Source organism: Monodon monoceros, unplaced genomic scaffold (genome assembly GCF_005190385.1).
Source record: "Monodon monoceros isolate NGI ecotype Baffin Bay Population unplaced genomic scaffold, NGI_Narwhal_1 Super_Scaffold_15, whole genome shotgun sequence".
Taxonomy (NCBI): Eukaryota; Metazoa; Chordata; class Mammalia; order Artiodactyla; family Monodontidae; genus Monodon; species Monodon monoceros.
The window spans coordinates 68,429,655-68,452,230 of NW_021703771.1; the positions used below are offsets into that span (position 1 = coordinate 68,429,655).

At 38.6% G+C, this 22,576-nt stretch overlaps 1 protein-coding gene and 1 non-coding gene across 9 annotated transcripts in view; both read left to right on the forward strand.

The window, feature by feature from the left end:
* Nucleotides 1–22,576, forward strand: part of UTRN (utrophin) — a 505,655-nt gene that overhangs the window by 73,956 nt on the left and 409,123 nt on the right. Inside the window, exon 1 of one of the 8 annotated variants that reach the window (XM_029224153.1) lies at nucleotides 1,277–1,849. The exons of the other annotated variants lie outside the window; for them this stretch is intronic. Coding sequence (XP_029079986.1) covers nucleotides 1,831–1,849 — 19 coding nt within the window. The 5' untranslated portion in view covers nucleotides 1,277–1,830. Of the gene's footprint in view, nucleotides 1–1,276; nucleotides 1,850–22,576 lie in introns of those variants that run through there. 8 annotated transcript variants of the gene reach the window in all.
* LOC114896390 lies at nucleotides 13,237–13,343 on the forward strand. The gene has a single exon (XR_003793771.1). It is a non-coding gene; the product is annotated as a U6 spliceosomal RNA (small nuclear RNA).

Sequence of the window (22,576 nt, forward strand, 5' to 3'; positions counted from 1 at the left end):
GCATTTCCTATGTTTCTTTATTTGTATTGTCATATCTGAGGATCCTGGCTTATCCACCTCCCACACACTTTTTTTTTTGAGCTGCTGTGCCATCTACCACTTGAAGTTGAAAAGTCATACCCTCAATAACCAAGTCTGTATTAAATCTCTTTGCTTGACCTTTAATAGCATCCAAGTTGAACATGGTTGAGGTCCTTTCACATTACTGGGTTTTCCGCAAACACTCCTTTGCTGTTTTCAGATTAAGACACAGTAATTGACAGTGTCCCATAATATTAAACCTTTCAGGATTTAAATATAAGGTGGCATCCTCTTTTTTTGAAGGATATTTTTGTGGAAAAGCACTCAGCCCTGTATTCTGTTATATGTGTCATCTAACGTGGTTGCTTCTGGTTTATCCTTTTGGAAATAATCCCGATCCTAGCTGTAGCAAAGGCTGTTGGTGCCCTAACCGTAACCCCTGCTTTGAGCACTTCGGTGCACGGGGACTGCCAATTCAGGCGCCTGCATTCTTTTGCTTGGCTGGAAAAGCTCACACCCAGGCTTGGCAGGAAGTGCCAGCCCCCGGCAACCCACTGCCAGTGACTGCTATAGTGTAAATCCCCAGCTGTCTTGCATCTCAGGTAAGATACCTTCGAGATGAGCATTTTACACTGGTTCTCCCAAGTTCCCTGTTGAATTAAGATTCAGTGATAAATTAACTGAAAATGACGCTTTTGCTGGCTACCTTTTCTTTCCTGTCTCAATGTTTCACTCCCCACCCGTGTTTCCTGGGATCACCTCCAAAATAAACTACTTATAATATTATAAAATATTTCAATTTTGGGCTTAGTCTAGAAGGCTGTGTTTGAGTTAAAAGCATCCAGGAATTGAGCGGGGGGACAAGATGGGTTTATTTCTGGATCCTAAAAGGGATGGCTGATAAGGAAAGAAGTGCCTTTTAAATTAGAGACACACGTTGATTCCAGCGATTTTTTCATTATGCTGCCACTGCCTTACTAAAATTTAAAGAATAAAAACAAAGGCCACATTAATAATAGTTATAATAATAGTAATGGAAACAAAGAAAATGAGTAAAATATTTGCCTTGCTACTTAAGAAAATCAACTCATTGGAGCTGATTTTTAAAAAGTAAAATTTGGCTAGAATGTAACAGCTACATTTCTTTAAATGGATGGAGTCAAAATGCTGGGGTCCTGGTGTGGTCACCCTAGACAGGGTAGAAATTTCCCCCTGAGGCACTCACTGAAAGAGCCCACCCAAGGAAGGGAGGTGATCAGCACATACAGACCTGTATCCCTGCCCCTCCTGACACCCTCCCATCTCCCCATCACCGAGCTGCTGTCTGTCAGTATACCCTCTTCTGAGTACAAACCTCCAGGAGCACTTATCTAAAAGTCACAGAGCTGTGATGTTTCCTCGCCAGCACAATGTTAAATGTAGGTTCTAAAAAGCGGAGGTCATTCCAAGAGCCTCAATGACCTTAGCTGTGAACATGACCCAGAGTGACCCACAGTGAATGCTGGCCCACATAGGTTTTACATTTTTCATGTGAAAGTTCTTCCTTTGTTGTTTGTGATTAATAGCTGAATAGGATATAGAGCCAAATGATTTCATTGTTGAACACAGACTTGAAGGTCATGAGAAACTGCCTGTTCAAAGTAAACTTTGCCAAGATATGGAGAAGAGGTCTGCATTAACACCTGGATAGTTTTTGAAGCAAGGCAGAGCAAAAAGGAAAAAAACATTAAATGTCATTCTTTATATGATGTGAGAGTTGAGTTCAATTGGGTGAAATGATCATTGGATCCTCAGGATAAATGATGACCTATGAGGCTGAGTTTGCACTGTGAGTAACACTTTCAAATAAAGGTGTATTTGAGGACCTTTGTCCAGAATAGAAATGTGGTGAAGAGTTAGTTATAGGTATGTCTACTTTGTTAATAGCTTGATTTTTAAGTTTGATATCGTATTGGTTTGCTATTTGAAATATGCTTTTGAATTAAGTTTCTTAGTACTTAGCACTTTGAATTTCATGTTTTCAGAAGAATTTAAGAATAACACATAATGATTTAAGAGTAGCACATAATAATTTACTACTTAAATTTAAAAACAGAGAGACAAATAGAGAGACAAAATATTATGATATGAAACCCAGTATCTTCCAGAACTATATTTTGTGCTTATGTTCTTTTCTATGTGTTTTCTAGGCTTTTGAGTCAGAAGTTAGGAAAAGATTGACTTCTAGTCTGACCATCTTTACTTGTCCCATTGGAGATGGAAGTGCCCCAGCTCCTAGTTATATATTTATGTACACATGTCCATTGGTATGGTGAATTGCCACAAGTTCTAGTAGCTATAACTTATATTCTAAGGATAGATTCGTTTAGAAAGCAATGCACTGAGAGCCTGGTTTTCCCAAGACTGGTGTGATGTAAAATGGTTGAGAGGTGAGTGGACTTGGTTGCATCTTGTTCCTCCTGTTGTTACTTGCTTGCTTTCCAGCTGGGTCTTAAATTTCCTCTTTCAGGAGAGCTTCTAGGCCCTAAGTCAGCTGGTAGGAATTTGATTTTGTGTGGTAGGAATAACTGCAGGTGGGGAGAGACAGAAACTACTTACTCAACAGTTTCCGTAACAATTTCCCCCAGCTTAAAGCAAGCAAACAAAACAAAACAAAACACCCCCCCGCCCCAAACATTATAATTTTGTTGGAATTGAATTACCCCTGTTAAAGAAGTTTTCTTACATGGCTAACTCTTAATTTCTTCGTAATGATCAGGATTTTTCTCTTTTCCCTAAAGGTATGTTGGGTTATTTCTTTGGTAATTCAGGAAATATTTATTGTGTACTTATGGTGTGTAATGAACTATGTGAAAGAGGCCAAGGAATAAGACAGTTTCTTCCTTCAGGGAATTAAGAATCTCATTAGGAGGGGAGATCAACATGGGCATGGAGACATACTGATAAAATATTATTAACTTTAAAAATCCCCCAAATATTTTGTTATAAGTAAGGAACAAAATATGATGTGAATTTAAAAGTTGGGGGTGGAGTGGGTATTTAGAGTTGGATTGGGGGAGTACATCTATCTAAAGACTTCATGAAAGAGAGGGTACCATTTGATATGGAAACTGATGGGGGTATTGGGGCTGGAAGAGAATTCCAGGCAGAGGGCACAGATTAGTAGGGGATGACTATAGGAAAGCGTGCTGAATGCCATTCTAAGTAGGTTACTTCTCACTGTATCATATAGATAGCTATACATGATTTTGAAGGCATTGGGGGATGTTTGGAGATTTTGTGCATGCAGAACTCTGTGATCATAAGAAGTTAATCTTTCAGAGGTCTTTAGGATGCAAATAGGAGGGTGGATAGTATAGAAGCTTATTGTAGTACATCAAGGGAAGGATTGAGGACCTGGTCATTGGGGTTGGTAGCTTGGGAATATCTTGGTTCTGTTGAAGAATTAACTTGAGTTATGGCAAAGCTCACTTCATGGTGTTCAATATTTAGGATTCTGCTGCCAGAAGCTGAGCTAACTCTTCTCCCTGGGTGTAGCTGTGATTGAGAGAACCTGTGTGTGAATGATTCTTCCCTGTTGTTGCATTTGCAGTGTCGGTTTCTAGTTTCGGAGCTCAGCTGATCCCTGCAGAAATTGCTTCTGATTGTGACCTGCGTCTCCCTTGCTGTCTCTTTTGTGGGTTTTTTTTTTTTTTTTCCTAGTTATTTTTCCCTTGAAAGATAAAAGGAGGCTCTTAGGCCAAATTTCATTCTTTTGGTTTAGCTCATGTGGGATTACACCCTGTGCAGGCTTTGTTAGTAGGTGCTGATCTGTATAGAAGCTTGGATATCTACAGCTTTGCTCTCCCTGCTTTGTGGTACTACTTCTGATTTTTATATTTCCAAGTTTGTGATTCACAGGCAAGGGTGAATGACTGAGAAATATTGCAGATGAGTGGGTGTGTTTGTTTCCTATTGCTGCTGTAGCAAATTAGTATGAATTTGATGGCTTAAACCAATACAAATTTATTATCTTACAGTTCTGGAGGTCAGAAGTTAGACACTGGTCTCACTGTACCAAAATCAGGGTGTTGGCAGGCCTGTATTCCTCCTGGAAGCCCTAGGGGAGAATCAGTTTCCTTGTCTTTTCCAGCTACAAGAGGCTGCCCATGTTCCCTGGCTCACAGTCTCCTTCCATCTTCAAAACCAGCAATGGTGGGTCAAGTCCTTCTCACGTTGTGGTGGATAACTCTTGATTTGCATTTTCTTTTCTTTTGTTTTTTTTAAAGAAAAGAACCTCTGCGCAAAGAATTTGGCATGGTGGTTAATTCCCCAATCATTCCTGCTTGTCCGAAATAAATTTTGTCACTTTCTTTTGGCAGCTGACTTATAATTAATTTTTAAAAACGCTGTAAGAAGTGTGTGTGTGTGTGTGTGTGTGTGTTATATTATGATCTGTATGTTTATCTGATGATGGGGAAAAGGGAGGGAATGACCCATGTGCTTTCAGCTGGAAAGATAGCATGAGATTGCAATTCTGGAATGGATCATAAAGAGTAGACTTAACTTCGCTGTGACAAAAACATGTAAACCACTCATGATTCTCCACTTTTTACACTTTATTCTGAAACCATATACTTCAGTTAATGTGATTTAATGGTTTTCTCTCAAAGTGTCATTTGGCAGGATGTTACTAAGGAGAAACATGATGTTGAAGTGTATTTGGGAACAAAACAAGTGAGTAGCCAAATTAAATGACTCATTTTATGAAAAGGGAAGAAGGTCAGAGGTTAGTTAACAAGGTGCTTTGTTCATCTGCGAATCCAGTGATAGTTTGACCTTTGGGAGAAATTTATTTTAGGTCAATCAGTATTATTAAGGCAGGTGCTAGAGATTTTATGTTCATTGTATTCTACTGTTGGCATAAGAACTTGGACATTATAATTATCATATGAATATAAAAGTTGATGTGCTATAGTAGTAAAATTTATGTTAATGTAGTTTGAACTAAGGAACATACCTATGGGAGATATCACTTCCAAGAAATCTCTACTTATGTTCTTAAGGACTTACATATGAGTCAAGGATTTATTAAGAAAATGCTTCCAAGACAATAATAGATGTCACTTAGACACATCACTTCTTCCTTGATAATTTTTTTTTTTTTTTTTGGTATGCGGACCTCTCACTGTTGTGGCCTCTCCCGTACCGGGGCACGAACCCGTGTCCTCTGCATTGGCAGGCGGACTCTCAACCACTGCGCCACCAGGGAAGCCCTTTCCTTGATAATTTTATACATATGATTTTTTTCTGACCTCCATCCCAGTCATCATTATATAGATAAGGCAATTGTCATTGAATATTTAGAACTTTTAGAATAATATTTAGAATAATTTTTAGAAAGTATACATTTCAGAAATACTCAGTTTACTGTTAGAATGGAAGAAGGGTTTTGTCATAGACAAGTAGATGTCAGTTTAATAACCTACTAGCTTAGACACTGCCTAAGTCTTTTGTTTTCCTATGATAAATTTGATTACCCTTTACTTAGAAGGAGAAACTTATCTTCAAGGAGATAATTATTTGCTGGATGAAGGCCAAGAGAAGAAGTCTAGGAATGTTAAGCCCCCTTATAAGAGGAAGTTTGTGTTTCTTTTATTACTGATAATCCTTAGTGATCTAAGGATTGAAGTCCTGTAAATTTATCACTGCTCTTCCTTTTCATTTCCCATAAAGAGCCTTTGTACAGGCAGTTGAGAATGATCACATGGACATTTAAGATGGCCTGGTGCTGGACATTCATTCCTTCAGTTTTTGTATTTTGCATCAAGTAGAAGAAAGAAGGAAAAACCTTGGGCTATAACAAATAAGAATGACATTAACTAGAGAACAGTGGGTCTGACTTGTAGCAGATGCTCAATAAAAAATAATTTGTTTGTATATGTGGTTAAAGTTAGTTTTCATAGGGTGGACTTTCTCTCTGTCTCTCCCTCCCTCTCTTTTTGCTTTGGGAAAGGTGTTTCTGTTGTATCCAAAGGAAAGAGACACATTTTTTTAGCGTTTGGAAAGAACTGTAAATTATAAGCTTAAAAATACGATTGGCTTAGGGTCATCCTAAGAATTACAGAGGAGGACCTAAAAGAGATCTAGTGACTGTTTTTTCATGATTTAGAAGATGTCTCTACTGTATTTGGCTTAAGGGATTTTGCTTTGTTATCTGATAAAACAAAGATTTGTTATCTGTCTTGACCTTTTATAAAATGAGACCTTATAATAATCTTTTGAGATAAAGTTCTTAAACTTTTTTCTGGGTCAGGGAGTCATTTAAAAATTGTTAGGAACTATGGAATTTCTGCCACCACTCCAAATCACATTTGCAAGTACACAATTTTTCTCACAACTTTAAGAAGTTTGTAAAGTCACTAAAACTTCTCCAGATATAGAACAAAATATAACCTTTTGTTCATTTGTTCATTTTATTCATATGTGTTCATTCATTTCCATGGCTTTTAAGGTTTGTAGGATTTTTGGAGCGAATGCTACCCTTTTTTTAAAAAACAAAATATTATGTATATATGTTTAAAAAGTCAACCATTTCATCACATAAAAATTATGCCCTACTCCCAGGGAGGGAAATCTCCATCATTAGATGATTTTTTTTTTTTTTTTGGTTTGTGTGCATATGCTAGCAGATGTATTATAATATATAGTCGTAATGCCTATTTTTAATAAATATAAAATCATATTGTTTTACAGCTGTTTTTGTTTTGTTTTTTGTTTCTGCTTTAGCTATACATATTGAATCCCTTTCCATGCCAGTATTGGTAGATCTAGCATATTCCTTTAAAAGCACTACTTCGCCCTTTATTTAGCATGAGCATAATTCTACAGACATACTAAAATTATTTGTAGATTGACTTTTATATTGAACATGGTTGGTGGCAGAAATAAGAGGAGAGAAGGAGCGACTGGTCGGAATGACATCGTCGTTGCTCAAACTCTGCTTTGTTCATCTTCTCAGAGACTGGTTGTGTAGAGCTGGAGAAGGCATACATTTTGAACAGAGGAGGTTGTTGGCCAAGAAATAGGCCTCCCCCTAACACAATACCCACTGTGATGATTTACAATGTTTCAATCTCAGCAAAAATACCACTTGTATTCTGAATTCCTTTGTTTCAACTACATAACTCAATAAGAAAGTTTCCTACAATTGAAAAGAATAGGCACTGTTTAGAGGCCAAGTTTTGCCTTGTAAGGCTGAATGTGCTTTATTTTAAGCTACTCTTTCTTCTCAAGAAGACTGGTATAAACAAGAGGAGGGCCCTCTGGTAATTTCTATGCAAAGCATCAGTAATACTGTTTCTTTTTAATTTAATTATTTTTAATCCTGCTTATTTATTTAGTGCCTAACGCTATAGCACCTAATGAGCTCAGCGTTTGTGACAGTACATCCTACTAATGAGTGGAGGCAGACTGCCTGGTTAGAATCTCTTCTTCAACTCTTATTAGCTATGAAGCCTCGGGTAAGTTTAGTAACTGTTTCCTCATCAATAAAATGGGGGATACTCATAGGACAAACTCATGGTTGTTACAAGGATTAAATAAGATAACGCATGTGAAAAGACAATCCAGGGAATGGGAGAAAATATTTGCAAATTGTATTTCTGATAAGGATCTAGGACCCAGAATATATAAAGAATTCTTATAACTCAACAATAAAAAGACAAATAGCCCAGTAGAAAAGTGGGCTAATTTTTGAATAGACATTTCTCCAAAGATATACAAGTGGCCAATAAGCTTGTGAAAAATATGTTCAACATCATTAGTCTTTAGGGAAAGGCAAATCAAAATCACAATGAGATTCTACTAGGATGAGTATAATGAAAAATATGGAAAAGAAGTGTTGATGAGGATGTGGACCCTCATGCACTGCTGGTGGAAATGTCGAATGGGTACAGTATCTTTGGAAAACAGTTTGCTGGTTCCTCAAAAAGTTAAGTGTTGGATTATCTAACTCAGCAATTCCACTCTAAGTTACATCCCCAAGAGAACTGAAAACATATGCCCACGCAAAAACTTGTTCACAGATGTTCATAGCAGCATTCTTCGTAATAGGCAAAAGGTGGAAACAACCAGAACGGCCATCAGCTGATGAATGGATCAACAAAATGTGGTCTCTCCATACAAGGGAACATTACTTAGCCATAAAAAGCAATGTAGTATCGATACAAGCATGAACCTTGGAAACATAATGCTAAGTGAAGGAAGCCTGGCACAAAAGGCCACATATCATATAATCTATGTGAAATGTCTAGAATAGGAAAATCCGTAGAAAGTAGATGAGTGGTTGCCTAGGGCTCGGGGAGGGGAGGGAATGGGGAATGACTGATAATGGGTACAGGGTATGGGGGATAATGAAAATGTTCTGGAATTAGATAGCGATGATTGTTGCATAACTTTGCAAATATACTAAAAACTGCTGAATTGTACACTTCAAATGTATGGCATGTGAACTATATCTCAATTGACAAAAAAATGAGATAATGCAGGGGCAGTGGTACCATGCCTTCATATGGTAAGAACTCTGCACCTGTTAACTACTTCTACTGCTATCATTATTTTCATTATTATTATAAAAGGATAATTTCTTGTAATGTGCTTATATTATTTCTAGTTCTTTTCTTCAAATTACACAAATGTTAGCAGTTTGGTGCTTGTAAAATGTTTTTCAAGATCTGCAGTTGTGAACAGGTTCTGTGATGGAAAGCCTTTGAATTATTGTGAATGTGTTTTTTCCGTTTGCTTGCACTGCATCTTCTTAGTATAAAATAAAGTACTTCTTGGCAGGTCATATGGCATTTATAGATTTTTTTTTTCTTTTTACTCTCTTTCATTTGATTTATCTGATTGGCCACACTCAACTATTATGATGAAGAGAAAGCAGAGAAACCAAGAATAGGATAATCTAGAGGAATTCCTCAATCTTGATGAAATCTCCTTTTAATATTTTTCTTCCCACTGTTAAACTAGTAATTTTTCTACTTCTGGGCAATAGCTACATAGTATGGGACTTACAGTAGTACAACATGTTAACATAAACACACTTGGATGTTTTTTGACAACATTTTATGTAAAATATATGTTAAAATCGAGTCTTTACGTAGTCAGTTATCTGGAATAACATTTGGACTTTGCTAAATATGTCTATGGTATCCTCAACACTGATCCTTTTAGAACTATTAATAGATGAGACTTGGGAGCATTTCATGGTTTTCAGGATTAAATGGTATTTATGCAAGTATACAAACTTTAGTACATTCTAGTTTATAACATGTTAGAATATTTGATTATGGCTAGGGAATTGCACATTATCTGCCTATTTTAGGATCTAAAATTGATCTGAGTTGTGTTTCTAGATTTACTCCCTCAAGCTTAAAGGGTGTTCTGATTTTGTTACTATCAATATCAACAGAAGATCATTTCAGTTTCCTTGTAGCTGGGTGTCATGGTGACTTTTTTTTTTGGCCAGGCTCTTTCTTTGAATGTGTGACCTTGTTTGGCTTGTCTCTGATTATTATATATCTCTACTTAGTCTGATTTGCCTGGCTGTTGCTTTACTACTTCACTTTGACCTTTGATAAAGCTGTTACACTGACTCTTTCCTAGTGGGGACCCACCTGGTTGCCCTGCCAATTAGATGCTTTGGTCTTGCTTGCTGGTTGGAGTGTGTCCCTTGATGGCCTTAAAACTGGTATTCTTTGTATGCTAACACATATATATGGAATCTTAAAAAAAAAAAAAAAAAGTTCTGGAGAACCTAGGGGCAGGACAGGAGTAAAGACGCAGACATAGAGAATGGACTCGAGGACACAGGGAGGGGAAAGGGTAAGCTGGGACGAAGTGAGAGAGTGGCATGGACATATATACACTACCAAATGTAAAATAGATAGCTAGTGGGAAGCAGCTGCATGGCACAGGGAGATCAGCTCAGTGCTTCGTGACCACCTAGAGGGGTGGGATAGGGAGGGTGGGAGGGAGACACAAGAGGGAGGGGATATGGGGATATATGTATGCATATAGCTGATTCACTTTGTTATACAGCAGAAACTAACACACCATTGTAAAGCAATTATACTCCAATAAAGATGTTAAAAAAAAAAAGGAGAGGAGAAAAAAAACTGGTATTCTTGTTTCCTAGTTCCTGCCTGGGTGCTGTGTGCGGTACCTCTTTTGTGTTCTAGAGCACAGGCTTGTCTCTGACAGTTGCCACCTTCTGCATGGCAGTTTTATGGCATGACTTTTTTTTCATGCCACACAAGGGGTAGCAGCCTTTTTTTAAATTGTATGTTTAACATGAGTATTAATACTAAAATCTTATTTATTATGTATATATGAATACATTATATATGGTTACTGTTTTGATTTGAAAATTTCTATAGTAATTGTGTCCTAAAATATTTATATTATTTATATTCTTATTTAGAAAAAAAATAAACGGTGAGTTCTGGTAAATTATACATTAAAGAATTATGTGTACAACTGCCATAGGTGTCTTTGGTTAAATTCTTTTATTAAAATTGCACTTTTAGTGAAGTAAAAAAACTTACCGTAATTTCTGTGTACATGTGTGTAATATATTATAACATGTATTTATATGTATAATTGAGATTGTAGTTTACTAGTATGTATTCACATAAATCTATTAAGTTAAAATATGTGCCATTTATCAAAGTTGGGCACAATTATGTGTTTGTACATAAACCCATGCGATCTTGGAATGTAGTCTTGGGGCTGGGCTGACGGTCTGTGTGTATGAATGTAGGGAGAACGACTCGTGTGTGGTTTCTATTTCTTTCCACCGTGAGGGCCCTGCACAGTTTCTTTTCTGGTTAGCTGCTGCCGACATGATTGTAGGGCTGCTCCCTAAGTGTGGCTTGGCCTCAGAACCCACGCTGTCTGCTTCCAGACCTACTCCTTCTCCGGTTGCAAGTCAGCGTAGTATAATATTTACTGGAAGAGAGTAAGTGGGTACGGTTGCTTTACGTGTGCTCCAGCTTGCCCTTATTAGTATTTCTTGGTTCTCCCATCAGCAGGTCTCTGATTTCTTCCTCAAAAAACAACCTTGTGCAGCCATGATCCTTCTGCCTTTACAAATCAGCGGGGCTTTGGAAAGGGAAGTGATTGTTCATCAAAACTCTAAACACCGGGATAAAATGTTCTTATTTAGATGAATCAGGGGTCAATTTAATTTTCTAATGAGCTTTAGAATTGCTTTTCTTGTCTGCCTTTAGGCACTCTTTTAATTCTGGCTTCTCTTCTTTTCAATGTTTCTAGAAGTCACATTTTCACTCTCTGCTCATAATAAAATGATCTTTAGACACGTGGAAAAGAGGAAATGAGAAAGAAAATCTGGGTTATCTCAGTGATCGTGGTTTTAGAATTTTGCAGAGGGATGAAAAGGCCATAGATATAATAGAATCATGTTCTTTTATTGAAGTGGACAATTTATAAGTCTAGATTGAATTATAGTCAATATACAGTTTGTTTGGACTTAATGAACATATTAAATACATTCATTCAATAATTTTTAAAATCGACAACGTGTATTGGGAGCTGCATATACTATGGCAATCAAAGTAGACTTTTCTTGCCCTCATGGACTTAGCAAATCAATGGGTAATCAAATTGAGATAGGTATAGGGTGCAAAGGAAAAGAAAACAGGGTACTTTGAGAGATTGGGGAGGTCCAGAAGAAAAGATGTTTAAAATTAGATCTGAAATAGCCATAGGAGTTAAGCAGGTTGACAATGGGCTATAAGCAGGCAGAGCAGCATGAGCAAATATCCTGGGGCAGGAAAGGGCTGGGTGCATCTGAGTAACACAAAGGCCAGTGTGGCTGGAGCTACTGAGAGGAGGGGAGAGTATTGCAAGATTAGACTTGGCATAGGTAGGGGTCAGATGATTCAGAGCTTTGTAAACCGTGTTAATTTAATTGTTCCAGAGTTCATTGTCAAGCTGGCCAGCATTTAGAAAGTGGATTGAAAAGGAACAAGAGCAGACATTAGGAGATGGTGTCAGGTTATTGGCATTACGTTAGTGGATTCCAAGCAGGAGATAACAGTAGCTCAGACTGGGGGATGACTGGGAGATGAAGAGTTGTGGGCGGAGTTAAAGTATATTTAGGAATTTGGGACCAACAGAAATTGGTGATAGATTGTGGTAGTAGATAGATTGTGGAATGCCAAGGACTGGTTTCAGGGTCCTGGCATGAACAAGAGGGTAGTTTACGGTGTTGTGTACTGAGTTAAGAAAGACTGGAGACAGAATTGATTTGAGAGAAGACCAACAGTTCAGTTTCGGATGTGTTAAGTTTGAACTGAGTCTGTGAGATATCTCAGTGCAGGTGTCAGATTGACGGTTGGATACGTGCTGTGTTATTTATCTCTTGCTGCATAACAAATTGCTCTGAAACTTAGCATCAGATCTGTATTAGTTATCCATTGCTGTATAACAAATTACCCCAAGCTTTAGCAGCTTAAAACAACAAATATTTACTGCCTCATGAGGTTTTCTGGGTCAGGAGTTTGGGAGTGGCTTTGCCAGGTGATTCTTGCCAAGGGACTCTCATGAGGCTGCAGTCAAGTTGTTGACCAGGGCTGCAGGCTTGACTGAGGCTGGAGGATCTGATCCCAGAATGAGTTATGCACATGGCTTTGGCTCACCATCGGCCCCAACTGGGCCATATGGTTATCCTTAGTTTCAAGAGGAGGTGAGTATTATAACTGGCTATCTTGCTTCAAGGGGGAAAAAAAAATGAGATTAGATTTGTAAGCAAGAAAGGGGAAAAGGATGATTGAGTAGGTAAACAGCAGTATCTACCACAGTGAGTTTGAACAAATGCTTTCCTCTGGAGTGAGATAACTAGAGGCATGGTCATAGTGAAAATTCTGATTCTAGAATTCAGAATATCTGACTTTATATTCCAAAGGAATATGTTAAAAATATGAGTTTTAGGGCTTCCCTGGTGGCGCAGTGGTTGAGAGTCCGCCTGCCGATGCAGGGGACACGGGTTCGTGCCCCGGTCCGGGAGGATCCCACATGCCGCGGAGCGGCTGGGCCTGTGAGCCATGGCCGCTGAACCTGCGTGTCCGGAGCCTGTGCTCTGCAATGGGAGAGGCCACAACAGTGAGAGGCCCGTGTACCGCAAAAAAAAAGACTTTTAAAAGATGAAATTGGGTGCTCGCTTTGTCAGCACATATACTAAAATTGGAATGATACAGAGAAGACTAGCACAGCCCCTGTGCAAGGATGACATGCAAATTCATGAAGCGTTCCATAGTTTTTATATGTATGGCTGATTCACTTTGTTTTAAAGCAGAAACTAACACACCATTGTAGAGCATTTATACTCCAATAAAGTTGTTTAAAAAAAAAGATGAAATTGGAACCAAGTGAAATTTCCTCATTCGTCTTATTGGGGAATGTATGAGTTGAGACATACTAAATATTTCTTCTTTGAAAATCGGGTGGAAACGAAAAATATTTATTGCATGTGCTTTTTATCCCTACTTTTTTTTTTTTTTGTGGTGCAATACATATAACATAAAATTTACCATCGTAACCATTTCTAAGTAAACAGTGGTATTAAGTACATTTACATTGTTGTGTAGCTATGACCACCATCCACCTCCATAACTCATTTTATCTTGCAGAATGGAAAGTCTGTACCTATTAAACAATGACTCCTAATTCCAGTCTCCCCCCAGTTTCTGGAAACCACCATTCTACTTTCTGTCTTTATAAATCTGACTACTGTAGGCACCTCATATAAATGGAATCATGCAGTATTTCTCTTTTTGTGATTGGCTTATTTCATTTGGCAAAATGTCCTCAAGGTTTATCCATGTTGTACAATGTATCAGAATTTTCTTCCGTTTTAAAAGGCTAATATTATTCCATTGTCAGTATATGCCATATTTTGTTTGTCCATTCATCCATAGGTGGACACTGGGGTTGCTTCCACTTTTTAGCTATTGTGAATAATACTGCCATGAATATGGGTGTGCAGATGTTTCTTCAAGATCCTGCTTTCAATTCTTTGGGGCATATTATTGCGTGTGCTTTTAACTCAGGTTCAGTCAGGTTTGCTAGTTTACCCTTGTCCTGAGGGAAGTGCTAATGCTTTGAAGAAAGATTATCTGTGCAAATCTTTTTTTTTTTTTTTTTTTGCGGTACGCGGGCCTCTCACTCTTGTGGCCTCTCCCGTTGCGGAGCACAGGCTCCGGACGCGCAGGCTCAGCGGCCATGGCTCATGGGCCTAGCTGCTCCGCGGCCTGTGGGATCTTCCCTGACCGGGGCACGAACCCATGTCCCCTGCATCAGCAGGCGGACTCTCAACCACTGCGCCACCAGGGAAGCCCTGTCCAAATCTTTTTGTTTGATTCACTCTCTTGCTCACTTCAAGAAAACTTTGTCATCATGAATTATATTTTATGTCTAGGATGATGGAAGAGAAGGGGCAACTGTAGTTTCTCAGAAGACACTGGCCATTGGGTTGCTGCAATGTAAAAGAACTCTAGTTTTTAGGGTGTCATTAGAAAGGAAATATGAAACAAAACAGAGAACATATCCTTTTTATGCAAAACTGTGTTGACTGTGCCCATGGATTACTCTCTAAGATTCTGGTCTCCTACTTAAGAAATGATTTTACAATGAGAGAAGTCTAGTAAGGAAACCTAAGTCTTGGAGCAAATGCTTTTGGTGTTTTTATAAAACTGACTAAAATGATTAAGACTCTTCAGTCTAAAATCATGAAAGTGGAGAGAAGATATAATCACTGGCTATAAAATCATTTGTTTCAGAAGAGCAAACAAGAATTGTTCTTCTAATCTTCAACTAAATTAATTAATCTTCAACTAAGTTTAATTAATCGAGACTTTTTGATGCTTTAATGAGGTACATTTAAGACGAAGGAAAGGAAGATCTATTATATATAGAAAAGAATTACCAAGTTTTGCTATTCCCAGAGATGGTATAGATTGAATTTACAAATTTTCAAAAAAAAGACAAGTAAATATCAGACCCACAGTAGAGACTATTAAATAAAAATAGTGCTGATTTGAGGCAGGATCCTAATTTTCAACAGTGACATAGGGACTTTCCAGGCGGTCCAGTGGTTAAGTCTCCGTGCTTCCAATGCAGGGGGCGCGAGTTTGATCCCTGGTCGGGGAACTAAGATCCCACATCCTGCACAGTGTGGCCAAAAATTAAAAAAAAAAAAAAAAGTGACCTAGAGGATAAATGATCATAGAGGATAACATTAGTGTGCTTGGGGGAGTGGTTTCTTGCATTTTTGCTCATGCTGTGGATTTTTTCTTTTATCTCCCTTATCCAACCCTACCTGAATAAGCTTTTCAATAAAAATTATTAATAACTCTTGTGAACTTTTTATATAGTTATGTAAGTTGAAAATGAGGGAGTATGCATTTTTTAATATAAGGCTATATTTAAATTATTTTACTCATTAACTTTCAGTTTGTACACTTTGAAATAAACAGTGCTGTGCTTCATGGGCTGATTTCTTCTTTTCTTTTTTTAATTAATTAATTTATTTTTGGCTGTGTTGAGTCTTTGTTGCTACGCGCAGGCTTTCTCCGGTTGCAGGAAGTGGGAGCTACTCTTCGTTGCAGTGCCCGGGCTTCTCGTCGCAGTGGCCTCTCTTGTTGCGGACCACAGGCTCTAGGTACGCGGGTTTCAGTAGTTGTGGCACGCGGGCTCAGTAGTTGTGGCTCGCGGGCTCTAGAGTGCAGGCCCAATAGTTGTGGTGTACGGGCTTAGTTGCTCCGCGGCATGTGGAATCTTCCTGGACTAGGGCTTGAACCCATGTCCCCTGAATTGGCAGGCGAATTCTTAACCACTGTACCACCAGGGAAGTCCTCATGGGCTGATTTCTTAACTGTGAGTTTCGTGGGAAAAATCTTTACCCCTGAGTTTTTTGTTTTATAAATTTACTTTTTATTTATTTATTTTTGGCTGCATTAGATCTTCATTGCTGCGCATGGGCTTTCTCTAGTTGCGGCAAGTGGGGGCTAGTCTTTGTTGCAGTGTGTGAGCTTCTTACTGCGGTGGCTTCTCTTGTTGCAGAGCATGGGCTCTAGGTGCCCGGGCTTCAGTAGTTGTGGCATGAGGGCTCAGTAGTTGTGGCTCACGGACTCTAGAGCACAGGCTCAGTAGTTGTGGTGCACGGGCTCAGTTGCTCCGCGGCATGTGGGATCTTCCCAGACCAGGGATTGAACCCGTGTCCCCTGCATTGGCAGGCAGATTCCTAACCACTGCGCCACCAGGGAAGTCCTACCCCTGAGTTTTTAAGGGGAAACAGTGTTCCTTTCTGTCATGTTCTTCCTGCTTATTATAAATATCTTGGGCAAAGGATTGCATTTTAATGGACTTGCAATTTTGAAAATTTATTAAAGTGACTTCATTTTTAAAAAATTATCTTACGTCTTGGTTTTAACTTGTTGTGGCTCAATGTTAAAACATTCTAAAATAGAGAAAAAAGTTTAAAAAACTACTTCTGAAATACTCTATTTTTCTTATTTAAAAATTGCATTTATACGGCATGGTATTAAAGTATATGAACAAAGGACAAATACTCCTCATTTTTCTCCCAGATATGTGTTCTTTTTCTGAAAGTCAGTAAAATACGAGGTTTTGAGAAAGTCTAGGTAGCTTGTGTAATCTGTCAATAACTTTATGTTTTGCATTAATCTTCTCTTCTGTCTTCTCGTCTTAATGACTGATCAGTGCGCTGATCATTTTGCCTAGGAATACTTTATTGCAAAAGGTGTATTTTAAGTGATGCAACTCCCTCTTCACCAGTGTTTCCATAGTGAATGGACTAGAAGACGGGGAGAGATCGGCCGACTTGGCACAGTTATTTTACATATAGCCAATTATCTCTTCAGGCTGAAGTGGAAAATTCACTGGAAAGACAGATATAAGTAAAAGCAGCTTAACCTGGAGAGTTTCATTTTTAGAAATACGTGCCCTTAACTGCATCTAATTTAGGAGTATGGATCCTGATACATTTCTCTCACTCATCCTCTGGGGTTTGGCTCCATAAGGGAGCCCTTCTTGGGTACTCAGTGTTGGCATCTAACATCTCTCCCTCCCTCCTAGATCCTTCCTGTCTGCATGTAATTACAGATACATGGAAGTCTCCTATTCTCACCATCCCGCTCCGAGGCAGACAAGACAGGCAGACAGACCTCCTCTCAGCTCAGTTTATTTTTATAGCTGCCAAATTCTCTAACCTTCCTACTTGTCCACATTAAAGTGGAGAAAACTACTTTTGCAGGATGGGTGCTTTAAAGAAAAGAATGGTACAGAGTGTTATACACTCATTTCAGAAATTAGCAAATATAGCTAATAAAAATAGAATATAAGAATCTCTCAGGACCTTCTGAGAAATAAACAGTGCTAATATTTTGGCTCTTACCTTTCTGGTCATATATGTATACATTGTATAAATGAAGCACCGTGTGCTTTGATGACCTGCATTTTTATTCCTTAATATATTATGAAAAATCCTTCCATATCTTTATTTTCTTCTCTAGTATCATTTTTGACGGTTGTATTTATGTATGAAAATATGCTTCTAAATAATCCCCAAGGATGGACATTTAGATTAACAATTGTTTTCAATTATCAAGTGTGCTTTGAAGAACATCCTTTTAAAGATATCTAAATATTTGTGTATCTAATGATTTCCTTAAGATAAATTTCCAGAATTTCTGGGTCAATGGTTATAAAACTTAGAAGTATGTTAATATCAGTGTAGTTATATTGTCCCAGGAAACTTGTAATAATTTACACGTCTGCCAGCCCAAAGCCAGCTTCCCTGTTCCCTCACAACATCGCATGCCATCTGGGTCTTAGGGGTTAAGTTTACTTTTCTTTTTTCAGGCCTCATTTTCCCCCAGATCCTCCGGTATCTTGCTTTAACTCTGTGGACTATGTCTTTCTTCTGAAAACTTGAGCTTCTGCGGTGGTCTCCTCCACGTGAAGACCTTCTCTCATTTGCTCTGGTTCTGCTTGGTATCTTCACCCAAATATCCTGCTAATCTCTAATTCATTAGGTGCAAAGGAGAACTTCCTTTCTAATCCATTTCTCTTCCTGTGCTGTTCTTATGTTTTTTTTTGTTTTTTGTTGTTTTTTTCTTTTTAAGTAGAGAAGCACTGTCATCCTTCAAGTTAACCTAAAAGCATGGGAATTTTTTGGACTCTCTTTCTCCTTCATTACCCTTGCGCTGATTTGGTAGTCAAGTCCTGGCAACCTTACCTCTAAAACTCTGTACTTCTTGCATCCATCCCTTTTTTTCTAATCTCATTGCTACTCCACTACTTCAGGCTTTCAGATATCTAGTATGGGAGATTATAATATACCTCAAACTAGCTTCCTTTCTCCCAGTCTCCTTTCCTACTAAATCTAGTTTTCATGTTAAACTCAACTACAGGACACTTCTGATTGTGTCACTCCTTTGCTCAGTAAAAGTCAGTGGCCAACATTGCTTGCTTGTTTAAACCCTCAGCTTGATATTCAAAATCCTCCACAGTCTAGCTGCAGTCTATTTCCAAAATTCAGTGGCATTGCAACTCTGGTCTAAAGCCATCCAGCCAGAGAAACAACTCACATTTTTGTCTGCCTGTCCTGTTCTTTTCATGCCTTTAGGACTTTGCTTCAGCTGTTCTCTTCCATAAATGCCCCTTTTAACAATTTTTATATGCCTTTAACATATCAATTCAAGGCCTAATTCAAATGCAATTTATTCCTTGAATTCTTCTCTGACCCCCTCTTCACTTCCATCGAGAAGAAACATTTTTCCTCTGAATTTATAAGTGTATCTGTACCTAATATATTAGCTATAGTTGTCCATCTGTTATTTATGTACTTGTCTCACACCCTTCTCCCAAAACTCTTCACACACCTCCCCTTGATAGCTTTCTGAAGGCAGCACTTGGATCTCTTTTGGGACCAATATAGTTGGTCTGATGCTCAGTAAATGTCACCATCTGTTTCTTTGCACAGTGTTTTCTACAAAATAGGTGAACAACTAATTTTCATTAAAAGAGTAGGAAATATAAAACTTTAAATGATGAATATAAGAAAGACTTAGAAATATTTCCTATTCTTTTTTTTAAATTTTTTTTTAACATCTTTATTGGAGTATAATTGCTTTACAATGGTGTGTTAGTTTCTGCTTTATAACAAAGTGAATCAGTTATGCATATACATATGTTCCCATATCTCTTCCCTCTTGCGTCTCCCTCCCTCACACCCTCCCTATCCCACCCCTCCAGGCGAAAGTCTTATAAAATGGACAAAACCAATTTGGTTATGCACAACCATTAATTTTTGCTATAGTTTTGCTCAGTAATATTAGCCCCCTGTGCTTAAAAGTGGGGTGTGAAGGGTATCCATTGTCCTACTATCAGGGTTACAATGAAGGCAACTTTCAGACCAAACCTGCTGTGCATATTAGCATTCATTAAACAATCATTATTAGCAAGCAGGCTGAAAAAAAATTTCATGCAGCCTGTTTCATGAGCTTGGAAAGCCAAGGCTCTCTGTCCTTTTGAAGGACATGAAGGTTTTAGTTGCAGGAAATGCAGCAATATTCTAGAGCTGTACAATGCAGTATGAAGGCTGCTGTGACTAGTCCAAGCTAAAATGTGCTATAAATGTGAAATACACACTGAATTTCAAAGACAGTAAGAAAAAAAGAATGTAAGACATCAGTAGTTTAAAGTAAATTGAGTATATGTTGAAATGGCAATATTTTGATGTATTGGGTTAAATATTACTAAAATTATTTTTACGTCTTATTTTAAAGTGGCTATGACGAAATTTAAAATTATGTATATTTCTATTGGACAATGTTGTTTTAGAGAAAAGATTTAGTTAGACTTATAGACAGCATCGGGTAACTAGAATCCTCCCAGCTAATGGTTGAACACAGGGCCTTAAGGGATCTAGCCTCCTAGACTTGCTAGATTTTATTGTTTAATCGATGCTGGGACATGTCTATAAAATATTTTGGTCAATTCATATGCATTGAATAACACTAAATTCACCAGTGGGAGATTGTTTCTAATCTTCTAATTATGCCAGTTCTCAAGCCTCAGTAAAAGCACATTTCTCACATTTATTAAATTAATTAGCAAAGGCTCTGGTGTTAATGGCGGCACAGATAATTGATGCCTTTTTAGTGGCCACCTCTGGAGTTTAGCCTTTCTAATTAAATTACAGCTCACCATCTCTGGAGTGTTTTCTTGGGTTGGGACAACTATGAGCCCCTAGAGTGGTTTGCACACTGGAATATGTGTGTCCCCTTGTGGCCAGCTTTTCCAGGTTGTTTAAGCAACTTGAGGAGGCATCTTAGGTACCGGCCTTCTGCTTTCTCATCTTTCCTTTCAGGATTCCCCTCCTGCAGTTTACAAGAGAAAGACACACCTCTCACCCTCCCCAAATCTTACTGTGCTGCATTACTTTGAGGCACCAAACAAGGGGGCAGGTTCAAAATGTGAAGAAAAGAACACTTCCTTAAGAATTATTAAAATAGTCAGTGCCGGGGCTTCCCTGCTGGCGCAGTGGTTGAGAGTCCACCTGCCGATGCAGGGGACGCGGGTTTGTGCCCCGGTCCGGGAAGATCCCACATGCCGCGGAGCGGCTGGGCCCGTGAGCCATGGCCGCTGAGCCTGCGCGTCTGGAGCCTGTGCTCCGCAACGGGAGAGGCCACAGCAATGAGAGGCCCGTGTACCGCAAAAAAAAAAAAAAAAAAAAAAAAGTCAGTGCCTTACTACATCTGAGGCAAGGCTTTGTGTCCCCCTTCTGTCCGACCATCCATCCAACCATCTATCCACCCACCTACCTTAGAATGAGAATTCTAAAGTGAGCTTTTGCCCTGGAGTACATATGAATGTGGTTTTAATTTTTAAAATTTTAATTAATTAATTTATTTGGCTGTACCTTGCTGCTTGCAGGATTGTAGTTCCCTGACTAGGGATTGAACCTGGGCCTTGGCAGTGAAAGCGCCGAGCCCTAACCTCCTAACCACTGGACCGCCAGGGAATTCCCTGAACATGGTTTTTATTTTATTTTAATTTTTTAAATTGTAGTTTCTTTATTATGGAATATTTAAAATCTGGACTCGGTTTTTAAATAGAAAACTGAAGTCAGACTTCCCATGTCAGAAATTATGTCTAATTGAGCTGATTAGTTTGACAGTGAGGACGCGTTTTGCCATTTAGGGAATAGAGGAGACATTTTCTATTAGTCGAATGATCTAGATTTGCAGCTGCTTAACAATGTGCTGGGAGTTACATTTTCGGTACGCGGGCCTCTCACTGTTGTGGCCTCTCCCGTTGCGGAGCACAGGCTCCGGATGCGCAGGCTCAGCGGCCATGGCTCACGGGCCCAGCCGTTCCTCGGCATGTGGGATCTTCCCAGACCAGGGCACGAACCCGTGTTCCTTGCATTGGCAGGCAGACTCTCAACCACTGTGCCACCAGGGAAGCCCTGTAGTAGAGTTTTAATGGTGGTATACATGTTCCTGAGACTTGTGTGTTTTCATAGGGGAAACGACTCCTAATTTCCCTGCCACATTTCCAGATTAAGATTTAAATTGACATTTGTTGCTAGGTTCTGCTAAAAGAATTTTTGATGTGCGTTTGAGCTGGTGAAGTGAAAAAACAATTTAAACTAGTTTCCTTGAAGATTTTATCAGGCGGTATTGTTGATGTTTCTTGCTTCACTTCTCTTACCCATCATAGAAATAAAATTCCAAGCTGGGCAGCGGCCCTTGGATCTGTGTGAGCTTGTCAGAAGCGTTTTAAGAAGAGCAAAATATTTAGAGGAAGAATTTGGAAAATCAGCCTTAAGGGATTTAACACATTTTTCTTCTCCTAGTTCAGTCCCGTGTTTGTCCCCTTAATAGAGAAAGGTCATTTATGGGTAAGATTTACTAAGCCAAGAAAGGCTTTTAGAAACGAAATGTTTTTTTAAAAAATCCAAACCTAAAGAAAACACTTGTTTGGAATCCTGAAAGAATATATTTAGCATGTAAATTATACTTACTTAATGCATATATAAATAATCCAGTTATATATAAATTTGTGTTGTCTGCTTACACATTTTTATTTTGGAAACATCAAAATAACTAATTGATTTGATAAGGGAGAGCTGAACAAATTTGAGACTTGAAATTTGGTATAAATTTCTAGGAGGGCAAAATGATCAATCAGAATAGTGGGATTTAGGATTTTAAGTCCTGCTATCACTTTGCTAGCAAATTTTTGCCTCCCTGAAACAGAGACCTGGACCAAGGTTGTTAGCATAATTTTTTGTGGTGTGGAGGGCAGTTCTATACCAGTAAGTGTTCAGATTTGTTACATTTTAAAAATCTCATAATTGAAAAGCTGCAGGCTAATTCCTGTCTTTTACTGAATTCCTGTCTGGTAGAAGATAGGAGGTGTGTGTGTGTGTGTGTGTGTGTGTGTGTGTGTGTGTGTGTGTGTG